At 45.9% G+C, this 21523-nt stretch overlaps 2 protein-coding genes across 10 annotated transcripts; both read right to left on the reverse strand.

The window, feature by feature from the left end:
* Positions 1-88: 88 nt before the first annotated feature.
* LOC137438590 (putative ATP-dependent RNA helicase DDX17) lies at positions 89-20007 on the reverse strand. 9 transcript variants are annotated; one of them, XR_013621153.1, is made up of 15 exons: positions 19833-19979; positions 17820-17894; positions 17555-17708; positions 16486-16582; positions 15527-15660; positions 15297-15362; positions 15049-15190; positions 14732-14892; positions 13970-14142; positions 13713-13823; positions 5392-5453; positions 5186-5245; positions 2721-3034; positions 1915-2145; positions 89-1431 (listed from the first exon to the last, which is right to left on the reverse strand). XR_013621153.1 is itself a non-coding variant. In XM_078767070.1 (14 exons), exons 1-14 carry the CDS (start codon positions 19877-19879, stop codon positions 1355-1357), a joined length of 1551 nt encoding a protein of 516 aa, XP_078623196.1. In that variant the 5' UTR covers positions 19880-20007; the 3' UTR covers positions 89-1354. The 9 variants fall into 9 exon arrangements, 7 of the variants coding, with proteins under 7 accessions (XP_078623196.1, XP_067989858.2, XP_067989857.2 ...); XR_013621152.1 differs by having other exon boundaries at positions 89-1550; XM_078767070.1 differs by lacking the exon at positions 2721-3034 and having other exon boundaries at positions 19872-20007.
* On the reverse strand, positions 17908-19233 carry LOC144888592 (uncharacterized; the record flags this gene model as incomplete). The annotated part of the gene is made up of 1 exon (XM_078767072.1): positions 17908-19233. A coding segment is annotated over one exon (1284 nt), but the record flags the coding sequence as incomplete, so codon positions are not given.
* Positions 20008-21523: the final 1516 nt, after the last annotated feature.

A 21523-nucleotide genomic window follows, 5' to 3' on the forward strand; every position in this document is an offset into this window, starting at 1 on the left:
CCTGCAGGGTGGTGACAGACAGAATAACAAACGACCAATATACTTGAAGACTTTCGATTTTGCAAGTAATAATATCAGGCATGCATAATGGGTTTTGCATGTTTTTATTGTAAAGTTGAACGGTTGCAGCAAATAGTGAACAATGAGCAGGCCCAATTATTATCATTATTTTAAAAAAGAAAAAAAAGAAAGAAAAAAAGCAATGCATGCATAAATGAGCTGCTAGTTAAAAATGTTTTAACTACAAATATTAGTCACCATTACTGCAACGAAAAAGGCAAAAAAAACAACTATGCACAGGACATGTAACAACCTCAAAACAATCGAGGGATAACTAGTACGTTCATGAGCAACTCGTGCCGACTTGTGCACATGGCAAAGATCAAACGCCTCCGAGCAGTCTAATCATTGGTCACCACCATGAAGGGCTCGTACTAAAGTAGTTTTGTGCGAGCGTAAACCTACAGGCCGTGATGCAAAGTTGGCTTTCGAGAGCCAAAGTATAAAACAGATCCTCCTTTTAAAAGCGTTCTGAGCAAGTCCTTTTGCAAGGGCCTGGTGGAGGTAATCAAGAGAAGATTATTTTTGGGGTCTAAGCTGGCAAGGACACAATGTTGTCAACCAGGTTGAATAAAGACATCACTCTGCCCCTCCCCCAAACCCCCCTTACAAAGGTTGCACTCCCACCCCCCAAAAAACTCCCCATCATTCACCATCTCAAGAGGCAGGCACTGCACAAACAATATATGTACTGTTGCTGGCAGAGCAGGAATGGAAACAAAGTTGGTACGATCGCCTACATGGCAAAGAATAAATGAGTCATTACAGCGACCCTTCCGCAAACACCACCACCACCATTACTACTACCATTACCACGATGCACGTGAGCTTCGGAGTCGATGTAACGACAGGATAAGTTACCACCGTCTAAACGGAATCAAGGAAAGTGCAAATTCATAGGAGTTCTTCATGTGTCAACAGAAAAACAAAACATCTGGAAATCCGAGGCGATTGTAACCCGAGAGCGGATGCTAACACAGTCTGGCCTTTACAAGCGACAATAAAGGGGCCGAGGGGGAGGGGGGAGGGGAGGAGGAGGAAGGGAAAAAAAAATAAATAAAAAAAAGAAGTAAAGAATGCAACACTTCGCACATCTAAGAAGGAAAAGATCACCACTCGGGGATATCTTGGTCTGGATGCCTCAAGTACGTGACATTTTGCGAAGTCCCGCCCTCACTTGCCCATGTTAACATGGTAACCCTGCGGCTGCGAAGGCGGCATCATACCCATCATGGCTTGCAGGGCTGGGGCCTGGTACGGGGAATACGGCGGTCCCATCAGTGGTGGTGGGACCTCACCACCGCCTGTGGCCCCGCCACTCTGCCCCAGCATAGCCAAAGCCTGTGGGTTGAAGCCCATCATTCCCATGCCCTGTGTGGATCCAAAAGACGACAAAGGTGTTGCGTTAGCTCCCGACAAAGTGTTTCCGCCCCCATAGCCATCGCGGTCACGCCTGTCGTCGTAACGAGAGCGACCATAGCGTGGGTGGCCTGGCAAGGTATGAGAAGACAATATCAATCAAAAAAAGGTCATACAATGCAAGCCGCGAGGTCAAATCGATTTACTGAGTGCCAAAATCATCGCCAAACAATAAACCTTAAAACCAGGAATCGCACAGGGGAAACCTCAGAAGGAAGGCAGCACGGGAAGTATCCCCATGGGGAATGTAAGAACACGACATCCCTTCTCTCATCATAGGAAACCCACAGCAAGCAGACAAGAAGAGGCGAACAGGGTAATGCCTTGATAACTTTCTCGGGGCTTCAGCGGTTTTCCACGAATTTTTGGCAACACAAACGCACGACAAAAGTATAAAAATGAAAAAAAATTAAAAAAAAAAGAAGTCAAACTCACTGCGTCCTCCTCCACCCCGCTCGGCCATTGCCAGCAGCTTGGGGTTTATGGCCTGGTTGGCTTCGCGCAGTACGGACACCAGCTCCGACGCTTGCCGACCGTTGCCGGGCGTGAAGAACGTGTACGCTGTGCCAGTTTTGCTGCTGCGCCCAGTACGCCCGATGCGATGTACGTAATCCTCGGAGTTGTTCGGGTAGTCGTAGTTTATCACAAACTTGACATCGTCAACATCTAATTGTGGACACATTCGTTAGACGTGCACGCACAGGTAACAGCTGGCACAACAGAGAATGCACTCACTGATTGTCTCAACATGACCCGCAACTTTTTGCCTTCATTATTACTATTTTTTTTGTCCTCCAGCAAACCTCACTACAAGATCTTTCAAAGTGCTAACAGATTGTCCCCCAAATATTTGTGTAATGGAAGAAGTTCTCAACACTGACATTTTAAAAGATCAATTTATATTTCAAAAAAATAGAAATAAAAAATTTTAAACGAACAAAATGCCAGTGTTAGAGGGCAACAAGTATTTTTTCTTTTAAATTAAACAAAATGCCAGTAGATTTTTTAGATAAAATCATTCCCGACACATTTGACAGTGAAAAGCCCAAAATTAAATTTCCTGTTCACTTCTCCCTGCACTAAAAGACAAAGGCAGGCTTCAGAATTCCGCTCATTCCCCCCTTTGCACCATGCCGGATCGGCATCTTCCCCGCAACGACTCCCCCAACCCCAACCCACCAACCCCCCGTACCCAAAATGCCAGATACCCCCCCGGGAAAATCCGGGAAGATAGTACTGACCAGGGGGGCTGTAGGGCGGAGGTCAGAGGTGGCGTGGAGGTCACAGGGAGGTCACGGTTTCCTCGAGCCAAAAGTCGGAGGGGGGGGGTTTAAATTCACTCGAGGGCATTTCCTCCGACAGGCGCTCGATCCCCCATCCCCCCCCCCTCCGAATGCCCAGCCTCACTTGGGGCCCACCAAAGCCCAGTTAGCAGCATTGAGCGTCTACATTCACTTTGATGTCCAAAAGCTCCTTTTGGCATTACGCGAATACACTTAGGAATTTGAAGGCTTGCGTGTGTCCGGCTGGGCTCACCCTGCCCCCAGGACCAGCCCTGCCATGAGAAAGGGGGGAGGAAGGGGTAGGGTGGTGGGGCAGGACCTGAGCCAAGGCCTCATAATTAAAATGCACACCCAAACAGAAAAATCAATCACAACCACTCTTACTATTGCACTCAATAATATAAACCACACCACTCAAATGCACAACGCACTCAAGACCAAAAGTTTAACAAAACATAAAAAAACAACACCAATTAAACAATGATAGAAGGCAAACAAAATAATGAGCAAAGTCAGTTTAGCTGCCGTCAAAGTGGGAAGTCAATGTACATTTTAGCAAGTTTAGTACAACAGAGCAAATGTGAAAAATCGATTTTTAAATAAACATGAAATATGTGCAACATGACGTCAGAACGCATAATTATTTCAACCCCTTAAAATGAGACACCATGGAGCTGGTTAGCAGCATGGCCAGGTGGTGGAGCAGCAACAGGCACATCCACCAAACCAAATGTGTCGGTGAATTATATAAGCAATCAGACTTGTAACGAAGAGATTTCATTTCACATTCTCATTTGGGGATAAACTCGAGTGCCCGAGAAGTCTTCCTGGAAGCTGAGAGGGAATGTGCAGTCAGATTTGTTCATAATGAAAGAAAACCAAACTAATGTGAAGAGCATCGAGCGATGATAATCACAAGGAGGTTCAAGAACATGCTGCAGGTGGATGAACCATAAACTTCGGATATGTCCAACAGGCTTTACATTTCCATTCTTTCTTTCTTTTTTAACCTCTGCTACTGAATATAGATTATGTATGGAGGTTATGTTTTCATCTGTCTGGATGGATTCGGACAAAATTTGGACAGGTTGGGTCGGTGATAAGGACGAATTGATTCGATTTTGGAATATCCACGTGTGGAAATTTTTAAAGTAAATCTTCATCATCGAGATGGAGCTAAAAATTACATAATTATAGCAAGATATGTATTTCAAAAAGTTGTGGATCGATTATGACAAAACTTGGTGGATCAGGAGGGTTGGTGACAATAAGAAGCAGATTCAATTTTGGATGAGGTCCAGATGCAGATCCAGCCTATCAGAGGGATACAAAACATGCGCTCCACCGAGTGCCGTTCTAATTACCTCCGCCACCAAAGGTGGATGGATGGTCATGTTTTCACCCATCTGTCTGTGAACAGGACATCTCAAAAAGCTGTGGACGGATTTGGATGAAATTGAGAGATTGGGTATGTGACGAGGACAAAATGATTAGAATTTAGTGAAGATCCGGAGCCAGATATGACAAAAAAATTTAAGTGATTCTTCACCATTGAGAGATCGTACCAAAAACAATATATAGCATGATATTTAAAAAAGTTGTCCTCAGATTAGGACAAAATTAGGTGGACGAGTTTGAACAAGCGATTAGATTTTGGTTCAGGTCTGAATTCATGTCTGGCATATCATTGAGATACAAAACAACCTGTTCATCCTGGCGGATGGAGGTACATGCTCCACCAAGTGCCATTCTCGTTGTACATTTTATCATCTGAAAAACACTGAGGAGCGTGCCACGCTGGTTCATTCGATCACCCCAACTTGCTCATTTGGATCTTCAACACAAACAGATGGTCTTCAAGATGTGGAAAAATGCTGTTCATGTGCAAGCTTACAGCTGATTATTTAACCCCAAATAAGAATTCCAACTGAGAAACAAACAAAAAAAAAACTCATGAAAAGAACATGTGCGCATTTCTCTTAAAATGCAATTAGTTTGATATTACGGCAAATGCAAGGGAAAAACACCAATTGCATATACTAAGTGCAAAATTAGATCACAAACACTGCAATGTGCAATCCACGACAGATCCATAAAACAATGCCAGACAAAAGACAAACGGCACAAAATGGTCAAGGGGCTGGGTGGGGAAAAGATCTGGTGCACTCGGCATACAGTGGGCATGGTCAGGTCCCCACATTCCCAACACCGACCACAAACAAGCCAGGACTATTGCAAGACACTAGGCAAAAACCAAAGGAGCTTGGAGGTGTGCTGGCAATTTGTACAATTTTACTTAAAATAAATAAAAAATAATTAAAAACAAGGCAATAAACTGGGCCACAGGCATGTTAAAACAGCCGAGTCAACAGCGGCAAACACAAGGAGGGGGACATGAACGTGACGAGAGTCGGTGTACAAACCCAATCCTCGTGACGCCACATCAGTCGCTATGAGAATCGGAGCTCGAGCAGATCTGAATTCTGAAAGGGATGCGATATGGGGGGGAAAGGGAGATAAGATAAAATGTACACTTGCATCAGTTTCTTCAGTCATTAAGAAAATCTGATAATCACCCAGTTTGTGTGCACAAACAGACCAAAGTTAACGTCATGAACAGAAGACAAACCTTGGAGGACCCAATCTCGTTCTGGCTGGCTTTTATCTCCGTGAATGCACATGGCTGGCCACCTGAACGAACATTCCAAAAACAAAGTATGTATTTTACTTTGGTACCAACCAAATCCAGGGAAATGTCTGACAAAAATAAATAAAATTTATATATATATATATATATATATATATATATATATATATATATATATATATATATATATAGTCATCCCTCGTTTATCGCGGGGGTTACGTTCCAGAACCCCCCGTGATAGGTGAAAATCCACGAAGTAGAAACCATATATTAATTTTATTATTTTTATATATTTTAAGCCTTTAAAAACCCTCCCCATACTCTTATAAACCTTTCCCACGCTCTTATGAACCCTTTCTACACTCTTAAACACACTTTTGAGACCCATCCTTAGTCCTTACATATTAGAAAAATATTTGTACATGTATATATAGCTGTACAGTACATTGATGCAAGTTCTTTTATAATTGCAATTAATTAACAAACAAACATACACATATGATCATGGAACTACACAAGTACAGTACAACAAAGTATTTACATTGATGCAAATTGTGCTTTTGAAAGCAAAAGGCAATAATTGACAAAAGTGCCTTTAATCAAACCTGAGGCCTAAGCATAAAGAAGTCTTCATGAGCTATTCAAAATAGAGACGATTAATTTTGAAAATTAATAAGAAATGCAATAGCTTCCTCTTGCATATGCAGCAGCTTCCTGATGGTTAATTTGTAGGAAGCAGTGGGGGGTGGAGAGGAGGTGAGGAAGGTGTTGGTTATTCCTGATCTGATGCAGTGATGAAGCAGATATCTCATCTGTATCAAAAGGTAATGACCGAAAAATCCCATCCTCCACAACCTCTGTCATTCATGTTACTCAGCGACTTAATTTAATTGCAGATTTAGACATCATCATCGAAATCGTCATCATGATCATGTGTCTCGAAGTTGTCAACATAAGTTATTGTAAATTAGAGGTTACCCAAAGTATGATGACTCTTAAAACCATATTGATCATTAAACTGCAGGACAGTTTGGCATCAACCTTGCAAATTACTTAAAGTAGCGAAGAACCGTCCAAGAACCCTCCTTACGGATGGGTTAATTACCCCCAGAATCATGTACAAGTTAATTACCCCCAGAATACGGGACTTTCAAAATGCGCGATTCTTTGTCTACTCATTTATAATGCGTATTTTATTTCGATTTACTGTAATATTCTTTTAATATAGGTTTAATTAATGTGTTATATTTTTATTTATATTATTATTAATTTTTTAGGCTAGAAAATGCTTATTTTACCGCAAAAATAATTAAAATCTAAAAAAATTAAAATACGTATAGGGCGCAGAATCCCGCGATATAATGAAAAATCCGATATATAATTTTACATATACTAGCGAGAAAAACCCGCGATGTACCGAAGCCGCAAAAAGTGAAGCGCGATATAGCGAGGGATGACTATATATATATATATATATATATATATATATATATATATATTGTTGCGGATATGAGGATTGTGTTTTTTTATTGTGTTTTATTGTATAGTAAATTGTTGTAAATATCACCCTCTGTAAAATGTAATGATTCCTTGTAAATACCTCCGTAGTGTAAACATAAAAAGGGCGTCTCGGTAGTTATTCCATAAACACCACATTGCAGGACCCGATAAAACCCTTGTTCAGTAGCTTATATCTTATTATGTGTCTTAGGGTAAGGCTGTGTCTCCCATTAATTTAAATACTCCATTGCACCAAGTGAAATAAGAGTAGATCCCCTTTCATTTCATTTCAATGGCCAACTGCATTTTGGGCGGTTTTCTTCAACCACCATTGGCCACGAGGCAGGGTTGGGGAAGAAAGGCGTGTCTCCACCTCGTCATAGAGGGGAGGAGTGAGCCAGCCCCGAACAACCAACCGAGCACGAGGGGTTTGGTTTGAGAGGGCGGAGGAAGAGCGATCGGGGAGGTTCGCAAAGGTTCAAGGGTGGGGCTATATATAACCCGAGAGACGAGTCCAAGAGAGATGCGCTTTTACTGAGACAAGGAGATGAGTCTGAAAAGAGAGGTCCATGACAAGAGCTGAGTTGTGTGGTTTTGGTCAGAGCTGAGTTGGTCGTCAGGGGTGGTCAGTGGTTGCGTTGAGTGGTTGCGTTGAGTTGTCGGTGGAGAAAGAGTGGTTGGACAAAAGAAAGAGAGAGGAGAGAACCCGTCACGCCAGACCCCCCACCAGCGCGTCGGCTCCGACCGTGATCCCGCGCACACGACAGGATCGGTGGCATCAGCGGCCGTCGAGGTCCAGCCCGACGTCCCGTGCGTGATCAAGCTCCAGCCAGCTCCGTGCCGTCCTCCCCCTCCAGCCACACACCTCCTTCCAGCCAATCCACTCTGCAATTCCCCGTGTGAGTCGTCTTTGTTTGTTCTGTCCTGGGTAGTAACTAAGTCTGTATAAGCTAGTAATTTTCACTGTGTCACCTGCGTCTCATGTCCCCTGTAAATAATCGTGACTGCTCTTTTTGCTTATGTGTGTAAATAGTAATAAATCCCGTTACTCTTCTGTACGTCTTCTTCCTCTTTGCATTCGGTCGCTTTAGAGTTTTCCAGATTGAGTCGCTGTGGCGCGATACGGCCAACGTTGGGTGAATCGGGTTTAGTGGGGAACAACTGTTCGGCCGCGGTTATACCTCCGCTCGGTAAAATAACATCTAATCCGCGGACCGTAACAATATATATATATATATACATACATATACATACATACATCTATATATATAAAGTAGAGTTGGCCTCTGTGTCTGTATCCTGATCTATCTATGATCTCTAAGATCTCGAGAACCCGTGGACGGATTTGCGAGCGGAAAGTACTGTTCGACTCGGGATGGTCCCAGGAATGTCACGGAGACATAAACATTTAAAAAATTTCGGGTTTTAAAATTAGCGTATTATTAGCACTAGCAGAAGAGAGAGGGATTCGAAGGGAGGGAGCGCAGCGCTTCTAGCGCTTCTGACTACAGCACACCTTAAAATTAAAAAAACTTCGGGTTTTAAAATTAGTGTGTTACGCGTAATTAGCGCTAGCAGAAGAGGGAGGGAATCTAAGGGAGGGAGCGCAGTGCTCCCTCCAGCGCTTCTGTTAGCGTAATTAGCGTATTTCGGAACGTTAATTTTTCAACTTCATTATTCGGAATCAGTACGTCCCAGAGAACCTTCGTAACGTTAATTTTTCAACTTCATCCGATTGACATGGGACCAACGGCATGTGACAAAGAGTGAAACATATCTATATATATAAAGTAGAGTTGGCCTCTGTGTCTGTATCCTGATCTATCTATGATCTCTAAGATCTCGAGAACCCGTGGACGGATTTGCGAGCGGAAAGTACTGTTCGACTCGGGATGGTCCCAGGAATGTCACGGAGACATAAACATTTAAAAAATTTCGGGTTTTAAAATTAGCGTATTATTAGCACTAGCAGAAGAGAGAGGGATTCGAAGGGAGGGAGCGCAGCGCTTCTGACTACAGCACACCTTAAAATTAAAAAAACTTCGGGTTTTAAAATTAGTGTGTTACGCGTAATTAGCGCTAGCAGAAGAGGGAGGGAATCTAAGGGAGGGAGCGCAGTGCTCCCTCCAGCGCTTCTGTTAGCGTAATTAGCGTATTTCGGAACGTTAATTTTTCAACTTCATTATTCGGAATCAGTACGTCCCAGAGAACCTTCGTAACGTTAATTTTTCAACTTCATCCGATTGACATGGGACCAACGGCATGTGACAAAGAGTGAAACATACAGGCTACATTTATTTGACGACAATGAGTTCCGACTTCCGACCTCGGTGGGATGACAGGCTGAGTCAACCCCCCTGGTGTGAAGGGGGAGGAGGGGAGGGGGAAGAGAAGGGGAGGGGAACGAGGGGGAAGGGGATGGGAGGGGGGAGGGGGAGGGGGAAGGGGGAGGGGGGAGGGGTAAGGGGGAGGGGAGGGGGGGGAGGGGGAAAGGGGGGGAGAGGGAGGGGAGGGGCCCTTCTTCCCCTGGGCACCCCCGCACCCTTCCCTCCCCCCCTTCCCCTCCCCCCCTCCCCCCCCATTCCCCTCCCCTCCTCTTCCCCCTCCCCTCCTCCTCCCCCGCTTCCCCCCTCCCCCCCGTTCCCCTCCCCCTCCCACTCCCGTGCAAAGCCGGGTACCTCTGCTAGTATATATATATATATATATATATATCTATATACAGTGGAACCTTGACTTACGAGTTTAATTCGTTCTGTGACCAAGCTCGTAACTCAATTTGCTCGTTTCTCAAATCAAATTTCCCCATTAAAATGCATTGAAATGCTATTAATCCGTTCCAGCCCGCCAAAAACCACACCAATTTTTTTTTAAATATACAGTATATATAAAAATATCTCGCGCTTTATATTTCACCTGTATGCAGCATACAAGTTGGCAGGATGGCCTGGACTGTAGGTACGCACACTTGACTCTAAACTGTCCAGCCTGGGTTTGAATCCCGACCCAGCTATAACCTGTCATGTCGGTGTTTCACAGGCAGGGTGATTCATCAATGTGTGTACCGCTAAACTGGGCGCCCCGTTTGCGTCCCATTAGTTGTTGGATGTTAAGGATCTCACCGTGTTTTCCACAAAGAGAAGGCGAGCTATCGCCGGCACTCTGAACAAGTTGTGGCCTGGCATGCTCTTCTCCTCTGCCGTTATATACGTCCTCCTCGGCATCTTTTTCCAGAAGAGCCCTGTCTCGTCACAGTTGAAGATTTGCTGGGGGATGTATCGTTCGGCTTCTATCAGTTCGGCAAAAGTTATAATAAAATCTTCAGCTGCCTTCACATCCGCCTCACCAAGTCGACAACACGCACACCTCGCTCATGTTGTTCGACGATTGCGTGTTTTATATCCAAGCACATCATCCTCTTCTTCTTCTCAGTACTGCCCTTGGCACTCAATTTCTTAGGACCCATGGTTAAAACTAAGAAATTTTCCAAAATAACCAAAATGCGAAAACAAAACAGCAGCGATATACGGCAGAAATGCTTGCACGGCAAGATAACCACGTGACCGGAACCCACCTGGTGGCGGGTGGCGTTAGCTCCAAAATAACCAAAATGCGAAAACAAAACAGCAGCGATATACGGCAGAAATGCTTGCACGGCAAGATAACCACGTGACCGGAACCCACCTGGTGGCGGGTGGCGTTAGCTCCAAAATAACCAAAATGCGAAAACAAAACAGCAGCGATATACGGCAGAAATGCTTGCACGGCAAGATAACCACGTGACCGGAACCCACCTGGTGGCGGGTGGCGTAAGCTCGTAACTCAAATCTCGGCTCGCATCTCAAAGCAATAAACCGCCCGAGCGACGGCTCGTATCTCGGAAAACTCGTAAGTTGGTGCACTCGTAAGTCAAGGTTCGACTGTATATATATATATATATATATATATATATATATATATATATATATATATATATATATATATATATATAGTAATGGATTTGAGAAGCCTGTAATTTTTGTAAATACCACCCTTTGTAAATATCATGATCTGTGTAAATACCTCCATAATTGTAAAGGTCAAAGGTCGTCCCCTAAGTTAATTCATCGCATACACCTAGCCAATCTTAGAACCTCTAAATAGTTATTCTCTTATTCTATGTAGTTTAAGGCTCTGTTGCCCAGTAATTGACACTCCATTACACCGAATCAAATAAGGATAGTAGCTCCCCTTCAATAATTATATTTCCCAGCCAAACTCTCCCTCTCTGGGTAAAGCAGCTTGACAAGTGTGGGGTGCGCACCCTCTCAACTGGCCTGGGTTTGGAAGTGGCGTTCGCTGCTATGGTGAATATGTGCTCCGTGCTCTGTTTGGACAGGAAGGGCGGGGTCGCCGAAAGGAGGCGAGCCCAGGGCGTGCCACGAGGGGCAGGGCTGTTCAGCCCCATGCCCAAATAAGGATACAAGCCCGTGGCTCGCCACGAGGGGCGGGCTGTTCAGCCCCATGCCCAAATAAGGATACAAGACCATGGCATTGCCATATAAGGCCACAAATCAGAGCACGGGGGGGGGGGGGGGGGGGGGTATGGGGGCGGTACCCAAACGGACGAGGGCGTGTCACACCCCCGCTTGATATATGCGTGCGACAAATCGTGCAGAGGAGAGAGGTACCAGAGAGGAAAACCAGAGGACACACGAGAAGAGAACGTGCTGCTGAACGGGTACGAGAGCTGGGTGCGTGTTGAAGGAGCTGGGTTCGAGGCTGGAGAGGAGAATCCCAGCACGACAGAGACAGACAGAGAGAGAGAGAGAGAGAGAGAGAGACAGAGACAGAGACACAGAGACAGAGAGAGAGAGAGTCGTGGGTCGGGACGCAACCTCGCTGGAGGAACGAACCTCCTGCCATTCCTATCATCATTCCCCGTGTAAGTCTGACTGTCGTCCGTCCTTTGTGTTGTCTGGGGTATAAGTAAGACTGTATAGATAAGCTAGAAATTGCAGTGTCTTCTTCCATTTGCTGCATATTACTTTGATTGCTTTTCTTCCTTTAGTCTTGTGTAAATAATAATAAATCCTGTTCTTCCTATCTTGCCTTCTTTCCTTCACATCCGTTCATCCTTGTCTTTTCCCTCATTGAATACCTGTGGCACGATTTGGCCAACGTTCAGAACCGGGTTAGTGAATGCTAATGGTTCGAGCCGCGGCTGCTAATCCGCTCGGCAATTAACATCTTCTCCGCGGTCTCGAACGAGGTTGCTCACCTGCCTCCCTGGAGGGAGCTGGGCAGCTTCAGGACTCACGTCGGTCAGTCACAAACAAGGGGATTAATCCCCCCTTGGTAAGGGGAAAAAGGGCCGACGGGGAGATCCGCAATATATATATACACAGCAATACCCTGGCCGACGTCATTAATTGGTTCCATAAGCCATGACCTAACTCGGTTTTTGACGTAAACCGGGCGTAATGCCTTTAAATGAAGACAAACACCGTAAAACTAGAGTAAATAACTGGAGGAGGCTGCGGCTTCCCCCTGAATCTTTGCCTTTCCCCGTCGGGAGTCCCTCCGTTGTTTTCTAGCGGTCGGGTCTTCTCCTCGAACAGGGTGACCGGCACTGACGTGTCGACCGTGAGCTGGCTTGTGCGCCGAGTGGCTCCGCGGCCCGCTTCACCACGGTGTGCTTTACCCAACGTGTCCGAGCAGTTTCACCGGTGGTCGTGTCGTCTGTGACGAACGAACGAGCTCAGGGTTCCGTGAACCCGGCCGCCCCGGGGATCGACGCTCGCCTCCTAGTCGTAGGCGTGTCCGTGCCCCGTCTTTCCTCGAGCGGCCGAAGTTGCTTGCTTCTTTTTTTTTTGGACGATGCGATATACGCAGAAACGACGATGTACAGGCAGGCATTTGCAAATCCATGCACATGTGCACATGATCGGTTCGTCGACGCCGGATGCCGGCGAGGTACCCGACGAGGCACTCCGGCTCGAGGCACGACACGGTCACGGTCGTCCGAGCCGGCATCGTCGTCATGTTTCGCCGCTGCCACGTTGCGTTGGTTGTATTACACAGTAAAGGAATAATCACAAAAATAACAGCGAAAGGCAAAGCTTGGAGGGATTAGCCCCCCCTTGCTAATGGGAGTGCCGTCCCCCGGATCCACAACAATATATATATATATATACAAATGGGGTGGGGGGGGGGGGGCGGGCACAGCTTACTACAATGTTTTGTTGGAACGTCTCACTCCCATGCTCTATCCTTCGACAAAATTTCTTCCACTTTCCAAAAAATTAACTGATCATCGTGTTTAAAAGCCCTTATACCTGGAATGGCTCCAAACTTTTGAACAGCAGCTTCACATTTCGACCTCCAAGAATTAATGGAAGGGCCCACGGTTCATAGTTCTCTTTATCAAAAACAGTCACGAGGTTCGCTTCTCAATCATAGGCAAGTTAGCGACTTTGCAATCTTCTACCCCCTTCTCGTCCTTCCCCACGACACCACTACTTAGCTCGTCAAAACGGCAGGTCACCTTTCAACACCTTTGCCTTCTCCAATGTGTTCAATTGCTGACAAATTTAGTGACTACATTCACATTTCTTCCACAAAAACCGAGTCGATCAAATGCAAATGAACTACCGGATGTGGGTCCGAGGTCAACTTCAGGTACAGATTATTTTAAAATGACGTCCAAGGCTAACTTTTCCATCTTTGATGAAACATCCATTTACGTGGTAATGTCGGATTTTGATAAAAATGCAAATTTGTGGGCATCCAGCATAAGCCATCCACACGCAAAGCATCACACTTACCCATCACGTCTCATTTTCCTGGTCAGCTCGTCACAACGTCGCTTCGTTTCAACAAAAATAATGGTCTTGTTCTCCTTTTCACCCATTATTTCTTCCATGAGGCGCATCAGTCTGTTTAGGGGGGGTGGGGGTGGGGTGGACAAAAAAATTGTGGAAGGGGAAGGAAGCAAGCAATGAGTCACATTTGAGAACGAGTTTAGAGCATCTAATAAACCTGCAGGGTTACTCCAACAGAGATGAAGTAACAGTTATCTTACTTGTTGTCTTTCTCAGAATCCATGCAAACATCGACAATCTGCAAGATGTTGTGATTGGCTGACAGCTCGAGAGACCCGATATTGATCTGGATGTTGTCTATGAGGAAGTCCTCTGCAAGTTGCCGAACCTCTCGAGGCCACGTGGCACTCCACATAAGCGTTTGTCGGTCGGGCTGGGATTACAAGCATTGCATTCAAGTTAACAAATTAGAGAGAAGAGGGTACCATGAGAAGCCCTTAAAAAACCCAAACAGGATGCATTTGTATCTGCAAGGACTGCCTCAAGCAGTTTCACACTCACTGAAGGGGGGAAAAAATAATTCAAAAGGGTAAAAAAAAAAAAAAAAAGGTGGAAAAAAAGAAAACGAAAACAAAAGGGGGGAAAAAGGAAAAGGAAAAAAAGGGGGGGGGGAAGAGGGGAAAAAAAGAAAAGGGGAAAAAAGGAGAAAAAAGAAGAAATGGGGGGGGGGGGGAGAAAGGGGGAAGAAAAGAAAAGGAGAAAAAAAGGGAAGGTAGTAAAAGGGGGAAAAAAGAAAAGAAAGAAGAAAGAAAAGAAAGGGGGAGAAAGAAAAGAAAGGAGAAAAAAGGGAAGGGAGGGGGTAGTAAAAGAAAGGGGAAAAAGAAAAGAAAAGGAAAAGGTATTCAAAGCTATTCAGCAGACCCAATATGGGCCTGCATAACCCAGACAAGGCGAATCACCGACCAACACCAAATATTTCTGTCGATGGGAACACCACCCACCCAGCAAGTGCAAATTCTCACCCGAATCTGATCGACGATTTTACGAATCTGTGGTTCAAAACCCATGTCAAGCATTCGGTCAGCTTCATCCAGAACCAGATACGTGCAGCGTCGAAGGTTCGTCTTCCCACACTCCAAAAAGTCTATCAAGCGCCCTGGCGTGGCTATGCAAATCTCCACTCCTGTCAGCAAATGAGCACACCAGCCACATTAAATAAATAAAAAACAACCAACTATCTCAAAATTGCTTCAACTTTATTAAGTGACACCCTCCCCTCCCTGCCAACGTTCCAAGAAAAAGTAATGTACTTTTTAATCATATTAAATTGCTTTCTCACCACGCTCCAAATCGCGCAGCTGGGGTCCTTTCGGAGCGCCTCCGTATACGCATGTGGACTTCACCCGCGACACTTTGCCGTAATCCTCAGCAACGGTTTGAACTTGTTGGGCAAGCTCTCGAGTAGGGGCCAGGATGAGAACCTGCACAATGGAGATATGAATTTGGGATCAAGTGCAATAAATAAGTGGCGATAAAATAAAGCAGGTGGGGAGAAAACGTTGACAAACACAGATGTATACAACTTACGATCGGGCCATCCCCCCTCTCCAGGAAGGGCTGGTGGTTGATGTGCACAATCCCAGGAAGAAGATACTGTTGAGAGAGACGAGTGATTAAGCAGCATGGACACAAAAACGCTTGTACAGAAACACACCTTCAGACGGACAGCAAAAATACTCCACGCCACCTCCCTGCACTCCTCCCCCAAAAGGAATGAAAGCATGCACATACACCTGGGATAAGGATAAACTACTCACTGCAAGGGTCTTTCCAGAGCCAGTTTTGGCGATGCCAACCATATCACGTCCACCAAGTGCTAAAGGCCAACCCTGCGACTGGATCGGTGTTGGCTCCTTGAAGTTTTGCCGCGTGATCACGTCAATGACGTATGCTGCAAAAGAAAACAAAGCTGAAGTTTGTTTTGTATCCCAATGATAGGCTGGATATGGTTCGGACCTGAACTAATATCTAATCTGCTTGTTCTTGTCACCAAACCAACTTGTCCACCTAGTTTAGTCACAAGTCGTCCATAACTTTTTATTTATTTATTTAAATATCATGTTATACTGCACATCGTTTTTTGCCCGATCCCTCAATGGTGAAGAATCACTTTAAAAATAAATAATTCTCGTATCCGAATTCATATTCAGATCTTCACCAAAATCGAATAGATTCATCCTTGTCACACACCCAATCCATCCACCAATTTTCATCCAAATCCGTCCACAACTTTGTGAGATATCCTGCTATGTACCAGTTTTATCCCGATCACTTAATGGTGAAGAATCACTTTAAAATGAAATAATTCTCTTACCTCAATCTATATTCAGATCTTCACCAAAATCTAATTGATTCTTCCTCGTCACACACACCACCGGTCCACCAAGTTTCGTCCAAATCCGTCCATCACCTTTTGAGATATCCTGCTATGTATTGTTTTTGGACCGATCTCCCAATGAGGAATCATTTAAATTCTAGTAGCCGGATCCGGATCTTCACCAAAATCTAATCATTTCGTCCTTGTCGCATACACTACATCTCTGCCAAATTTCTTCTGAATCCGTCCACAACTTTGAGATATTTTGTTCACAAACAAACAGACATGGGTGAAAACATCACCTCCATCCACCTTCGGTGGCGGAGGTAATAAAATGCACACGATCCCAAAGAACAGCTGATGGTAGTCAGAATAGTGCCCGCAGGGTGCGCAACTTACAGGGAAACCCAGCCTCATGGAAGTAAAACAAAGGCTTTGGTGTTTCAGTGCCTTTCATTTTAATGTCCCTCCTCTTCCTGTAATCTTCAATTTCAGCCTGAAATCACGGCAAACCAGTGTCCAAGAGAGCTTTTGATCGCAAGGTAAAATATATATATACAAAAACCGATTTAACGTCTCAAAAACACAATTCATCCAGCCTTCTGCTGCAGAGGCATAAAAACAAAAACAATGCAATAAAGTAAAACAAGACGTCATGCGGAGCACGATACTTGCAAAATCCGCCCCCCCCCCCTCCCCAAGGAAAAAAAATTCCATTGATACAGCAAATTGTCCATTTCATCAGGATTAAAATTGACAATCTTGATCAAAGCTCGGGTCAATAGGAAGAAAAGTGACGATTTTACAGATGAAAAATGATGATTTTGGAAGGTTGACCTTGAGTCGACCTTTTGACATCAAAAATAGTTGGTTTCCATATTTAGCGACTCAATGTGCAAATGCTGTTCAATTTTCAAGTCAATCGGATGAAAATTGACGGTTTTTAAGATAAAAAGTGATGATTTTGGCTGTTTGACCTAGAGTTGACCTTTGACCTAAAAAAAATAGTATCTTTCCCAATTTAGTGACTTGATATGCAAATGCTGTTCAATTCTCAAGTCAATCGGTTAAGAATTGACGATTTTTAAAATTTGACCTCAAGTTGACCTTTGACCTCAAAAGGTGTTTCCCAATTTAGTGACTTGATATACAAATGCTATTCAATTTTCAAGTCGATCGGATTTAAAATGGCGATTGTAGAAATTTGACCTCCAGATGACCTTTGACCTCAAAATCAATGGGCTTCTCAATTTGGACGACTTGTCCAACGTGGCGAAGTTTCGTAACGATCGGTTTAGAATTGTGACCTATACCGGTGACAGACAAAACCACAAACGGAACCGACCAATGTACTGTACTTGAAAAATCTTCGATTTTGCAAGCAACAAGGAAACAAACAAATAATAACATCTGATACACGACAGAACAACAACAACAAAAAAGTCAAAGGCAAAACTAAGAACTATACCATGGAGCGTTTGGCGACATCCATACACTCTTTGTAAAAGTTCTTCTCAAACTTGGGTAGCTCACGGAGATCCCAATGCTTCTTTCGGAGACGTTCACCTGGCTGGCCAAACTTACCAGTTCGAGCACCTCCTGCCCCACCAAACCCACCCCGCCTGGAAGGAAGGAAGGAAGATCCTCAACGTACAATTTATACCAACCAAAATAAATTCCTACATCCTGAAACTTCAGAGTAAAATTCAATAGGACCGTGACTTATCACTCACCCATGACCACCAGAGGAATAACCACCACCACCACCACCACCACCCGACCCATAGCGTGAAGAAGAAGAGTAGTAACTGCCAACAGAAATACAGGAAGTTGCACTCACAAACGTCCTTAGAACTAAATATACTATGGTGCGGGAGAGGGGATGTGGTGCGGGAGAGGGGATGTGGTGCGGGAGAGGGGATGTGGTGCGGGAGAGGGGATGTGGTGCGGGAGAGGGGATGTGGTGCGGGAGAGGGGATGTGGTGCGGGAGAGGGGATGTGGTGCGGGAGAGGGGATGTGGTGCGGGAGAGGGGATGTGGGGCGGGAGAGGGGATGTGGGGCGGGAGAGGGGATGTGGGGCGGGAGAGGGGATGTGGTGCGGGAGAGGGGATGTGGGGCGGGAGAGGGGATGTGGGGCGGGAGAGGGGATGTGGGGCGGGAGAGGGGATGTGGGGTGGGAGAGGGGATGTGGGGCGGGAGAGGGGATGTGGGGCGGGAGAGGGGGGGAGTTCTGTGGGAGAGGGGGGGAGTTCTGTGGGAGAGGGGGGGAGTTCTGTGGGAGAGGGGGGGAGTTCTGTGGGAGAGGAGGAGTCCTGTGGGAGAGGCGGGGTCCTGTGGGAGAGGAGGGGTCCTGTGGGAGAGGAGGGGTCCTGTGGGAGAGGAGGGGTTCTGTGGGAGAGGAGGGGTTCTGTGGGAGAGGAGGGATTCTGTGGGAGAGGGAGGGTTCTGTGGGAGAGGGAGGGTTCTGTGGGAGAGGAGGGGTCCTGTGGGAGAGGAGGGGTCCTGTGGGAGAGGAGGGGTCCTGTGGGAGAGGAGGGGTCCTGTGGGAGAGGAGGGGTCCTGTGGGAGAGGAGGGGTCCTGTGGGAGAGGAGGGGTCCTGTGGGAGAGGAGGGGTCCTGTGGGAGAGGAGGGGTTCTGTGGGAGAGGAGGGGTTCTGTGGGAGAGGAGGGGTTCTGTGGGAGAGGGAGGGTTCTGTGGGAGAGGGGGAGTTCTGTGGGAGAGGGGGAGTTCTGTGGGAGAGGAGGGGTTCTGTGGGAGAGGAGAGTTCTGTGGGAGAGGAGAGTTCTGTGGGAGAGGAGAGTTCTGTGGGAGAGGAGAGTTCTGTGGGAGAGGAGAGTTCTGTGGGAGAGGAGAGTTCTGTGGGAGAGGAGAGTTCTGTGGGAGAGGAGAGTTCTGTGGGAGAGGAGAGTTCTGTGGGAGAGGAGAGTTCTGTGGGAGAGGGGGGGTCTTGTGGGAGATGGGGGGGTTCTGTGGGACAGGAGTGAGTGGTAGGGGTGGGGGAGTGGTGTGGGGGTGTGGGAGAAAGGGTGCATATGGGGAGGGGAGGGGTCTGGGGGAATGTGGAAAGGAGGCAAGGTGGAAATATTGTGCACAAACTGTATGGTGCATCAAAGCACGTGACAATGGCAAAATGGCGGACAGCCTGTCAGTCTCGGGTTGCACGTGGCCACAATGGCGGCCCGACAAGGCTTTGACTCGTGCTCATAGTGACTTGCATATTCACATGCAGGAAAGTTACGACTGTAGCAAGTTAGACGTGCTACGAATTTTAAGGAAATATAAAAAAACCTTACATCGTGCGTACGAATCTACCTACAGCATCGCATGAGGTACAATCACCTGCCCATTACATTAAAAAAAACAAAAAAAAAACCTTTTTCACCAACAAAAATTTTAATTAACGATTCATTTTGGGTTTTCGACGAAGTGTGTCGGTGTTTATTCGACACAAAGCGCAGGAGCTGCACCCAGTGCACACAACATGGCGGACCGATCACGGAATGGCGGAGCCGGTGTCTAGAAATACATCGCAAACTAAGTCGCCCACCTGGCATCCCTTTACCGAAAATCTCGAGAGTGAAACCTTGTTAGTTTTTCTTTTTAGTCACTCATGGCCATTACCGATTGATCGCAAACGGAATTATTTACTTATTCCCAAAAACCGGCTCATCTCCTCAAAGCCAAATGGCGCCTGCGATCCCAACTGAAAATCGGAATTAAAAACAATCCGTGATTCAATTTTACCTCACACGATCTCGACCGCGGTCTCTGTCGTTTCCGTACCCAGGCATGTTGAGTTCTTCGGTGAAGTTTGTACAGCGGAGCCACAAAGCACGAGCAGCTCCTCAGACGACCGGATAAAGATGGAGCGGGGAAGAACTACTTCACGAGCTCCTCACAGCACAGAGCACTCCGCTCAAAGCTGATGACGTACGTTGTTGTTGTTGTTGTTGTTCTTTTATGGAAAGCTAGCCCGCGGAAAAGGCATTGAGTCACACACTGCGGTAATATAATACAAGCGAAATTATTAAGTGGAAAGAAGGATAAAATTGATTTAGAGGATTAAAAAAAGCGTTCGGATATCATTGACGAATCCTAGACTGTTTTGTATCGCACCGCTAAAGACAAAGGACAAGGTGCAACACGGAGGACCAACACCGATCCGCACGATCATGGCAAACTAGACAGGTCACAACTAGCTACGTTTACATGATTTTTTTTCAAGCATTTGAAGCACAAAGTAAAAAAGATTCTAAATTAATCCATTTTTTGTATTCAACGTCTCGCGTCGGGTTGGGACTATTTCTTGGCGGATGTATTCTGACAGCAGCGGCTCTGCCGGGAACTGCTGCATACGTCACACCTCCGGAAAGGGTGCAGTGTCCGTCATCGACCGCAATCGGAATGTGAGACTTATTGTCGTTGCTGAGCCACATGAAATGTGTTTATATCGAGCCTCACCCAGTAGTAGGGGGGCCAATGTTTTCCCGTTGAATTCAAATGTTAATTTGTGGACACTGGTTGGGTTGTCTTTAGGGATGATAGAAGTTGTAGAAAAAATATGTCTCCATTTTTTTCAAGTTCTTTATAGCGGCCATTTTGGATTATCAAAATGGCGTTTGTTGAAAACCGAAATTGTCATTATCTTGGCTTCTAAATGACCTAGAGTGTTAATTTTGGTGTCCAAATGTACATATTTGCGGATACTTAATCCAATAAACACACATTTATACACCTACATATGATCAAAAGGGTTCTTATGGCAGCCATCTTGGATTTTCACGCACTTATGCCAACACATCCTTCTGTACTTCAGCTGGCATCACCACCTTGGTGATGATAGTCGTCAGGTCTTCACCCTCATGCGTCATGGGATTCATGGACTCTCTGATCACATTCTTCAGTCGACGAATGCTGTCTTCCTGCCGAGCCCAGACTGTGGTTGATAGGTCGTGGTGCTCCTTGCGTGTAGCTGATTGTGAGCCAGCCATCTGACGGGCTTCTTCAGCAAGCCTACTCAGCTCTGGTGCTGTCAGAAAGAACCTTTCGCGGGCACTGGCATTCTGGGTAATGCCCACAATACCCCCTGTCACCTTCATGATCCTGTTGATGTGCTCCAGTGCATGGTCCACACCTACAGCACAGAAGGGGATTTCATTCTTATGGACACTGAAGTTCCCATCCATGAACTCTTGGTAGATCCCTGGATCTGTCATCTTCAGGGCCTTCATCTCTGCAAGGTACCGGGGAGTCAGCCTGGCATATTTCTGTTTGTCATGTGCAAAGAAGTATATGCACATCTCATCCAGTGAAGACAGGTGAAGCTCAAATTGTCCATCACGGGTGGCACGGATGAATGTGTATATCAGCATTATCATCCGCATGTAGCGTCGCACAAACTTGAACAGTGGACTCTTGGCTTCTTTCCTCTCATC

The sequence above is a fragment of the Myxine glutinosa genome, chromosome 13 (assembly GCF_964187855.1).
Source record: "Myxine glutinosa chromosome 13, kmMyxGlut1.1, whole genome shotgun sequence".
Classification (NCBI taxonomy): Eukaryota; Metazoa; Chordata; class Myxini; order Myxiniformes; family Myxinidae; genus Myxine; species Myxine glutinosa.

Excerpts from the sequence above, each read along its gene's own strand:
- LOC137438590 (XM_068133756.2), bottom strand. The coding sequence starts at position 19,879 with ATGCCTGGGTACGGAAACGACAGAGACCGCGGTCGAGATCGTGTGAG. Across the intron at positions 17,709-17,819 it reads TATTCCTCTGGTGGTCATGG|GCGGGGTGGGTTTGGTGGGG; the intron begins GTGAGTGATAAG and ends CCTTCCTTCCAG. Across the intron at positions 2,146-5,185 it reads TGTGGCGTCACGAGGATTGG|ATGTTGACGATGTCAAGTTT; the intron begins GTTTGTACACCG and ends GTCCACAATTAG.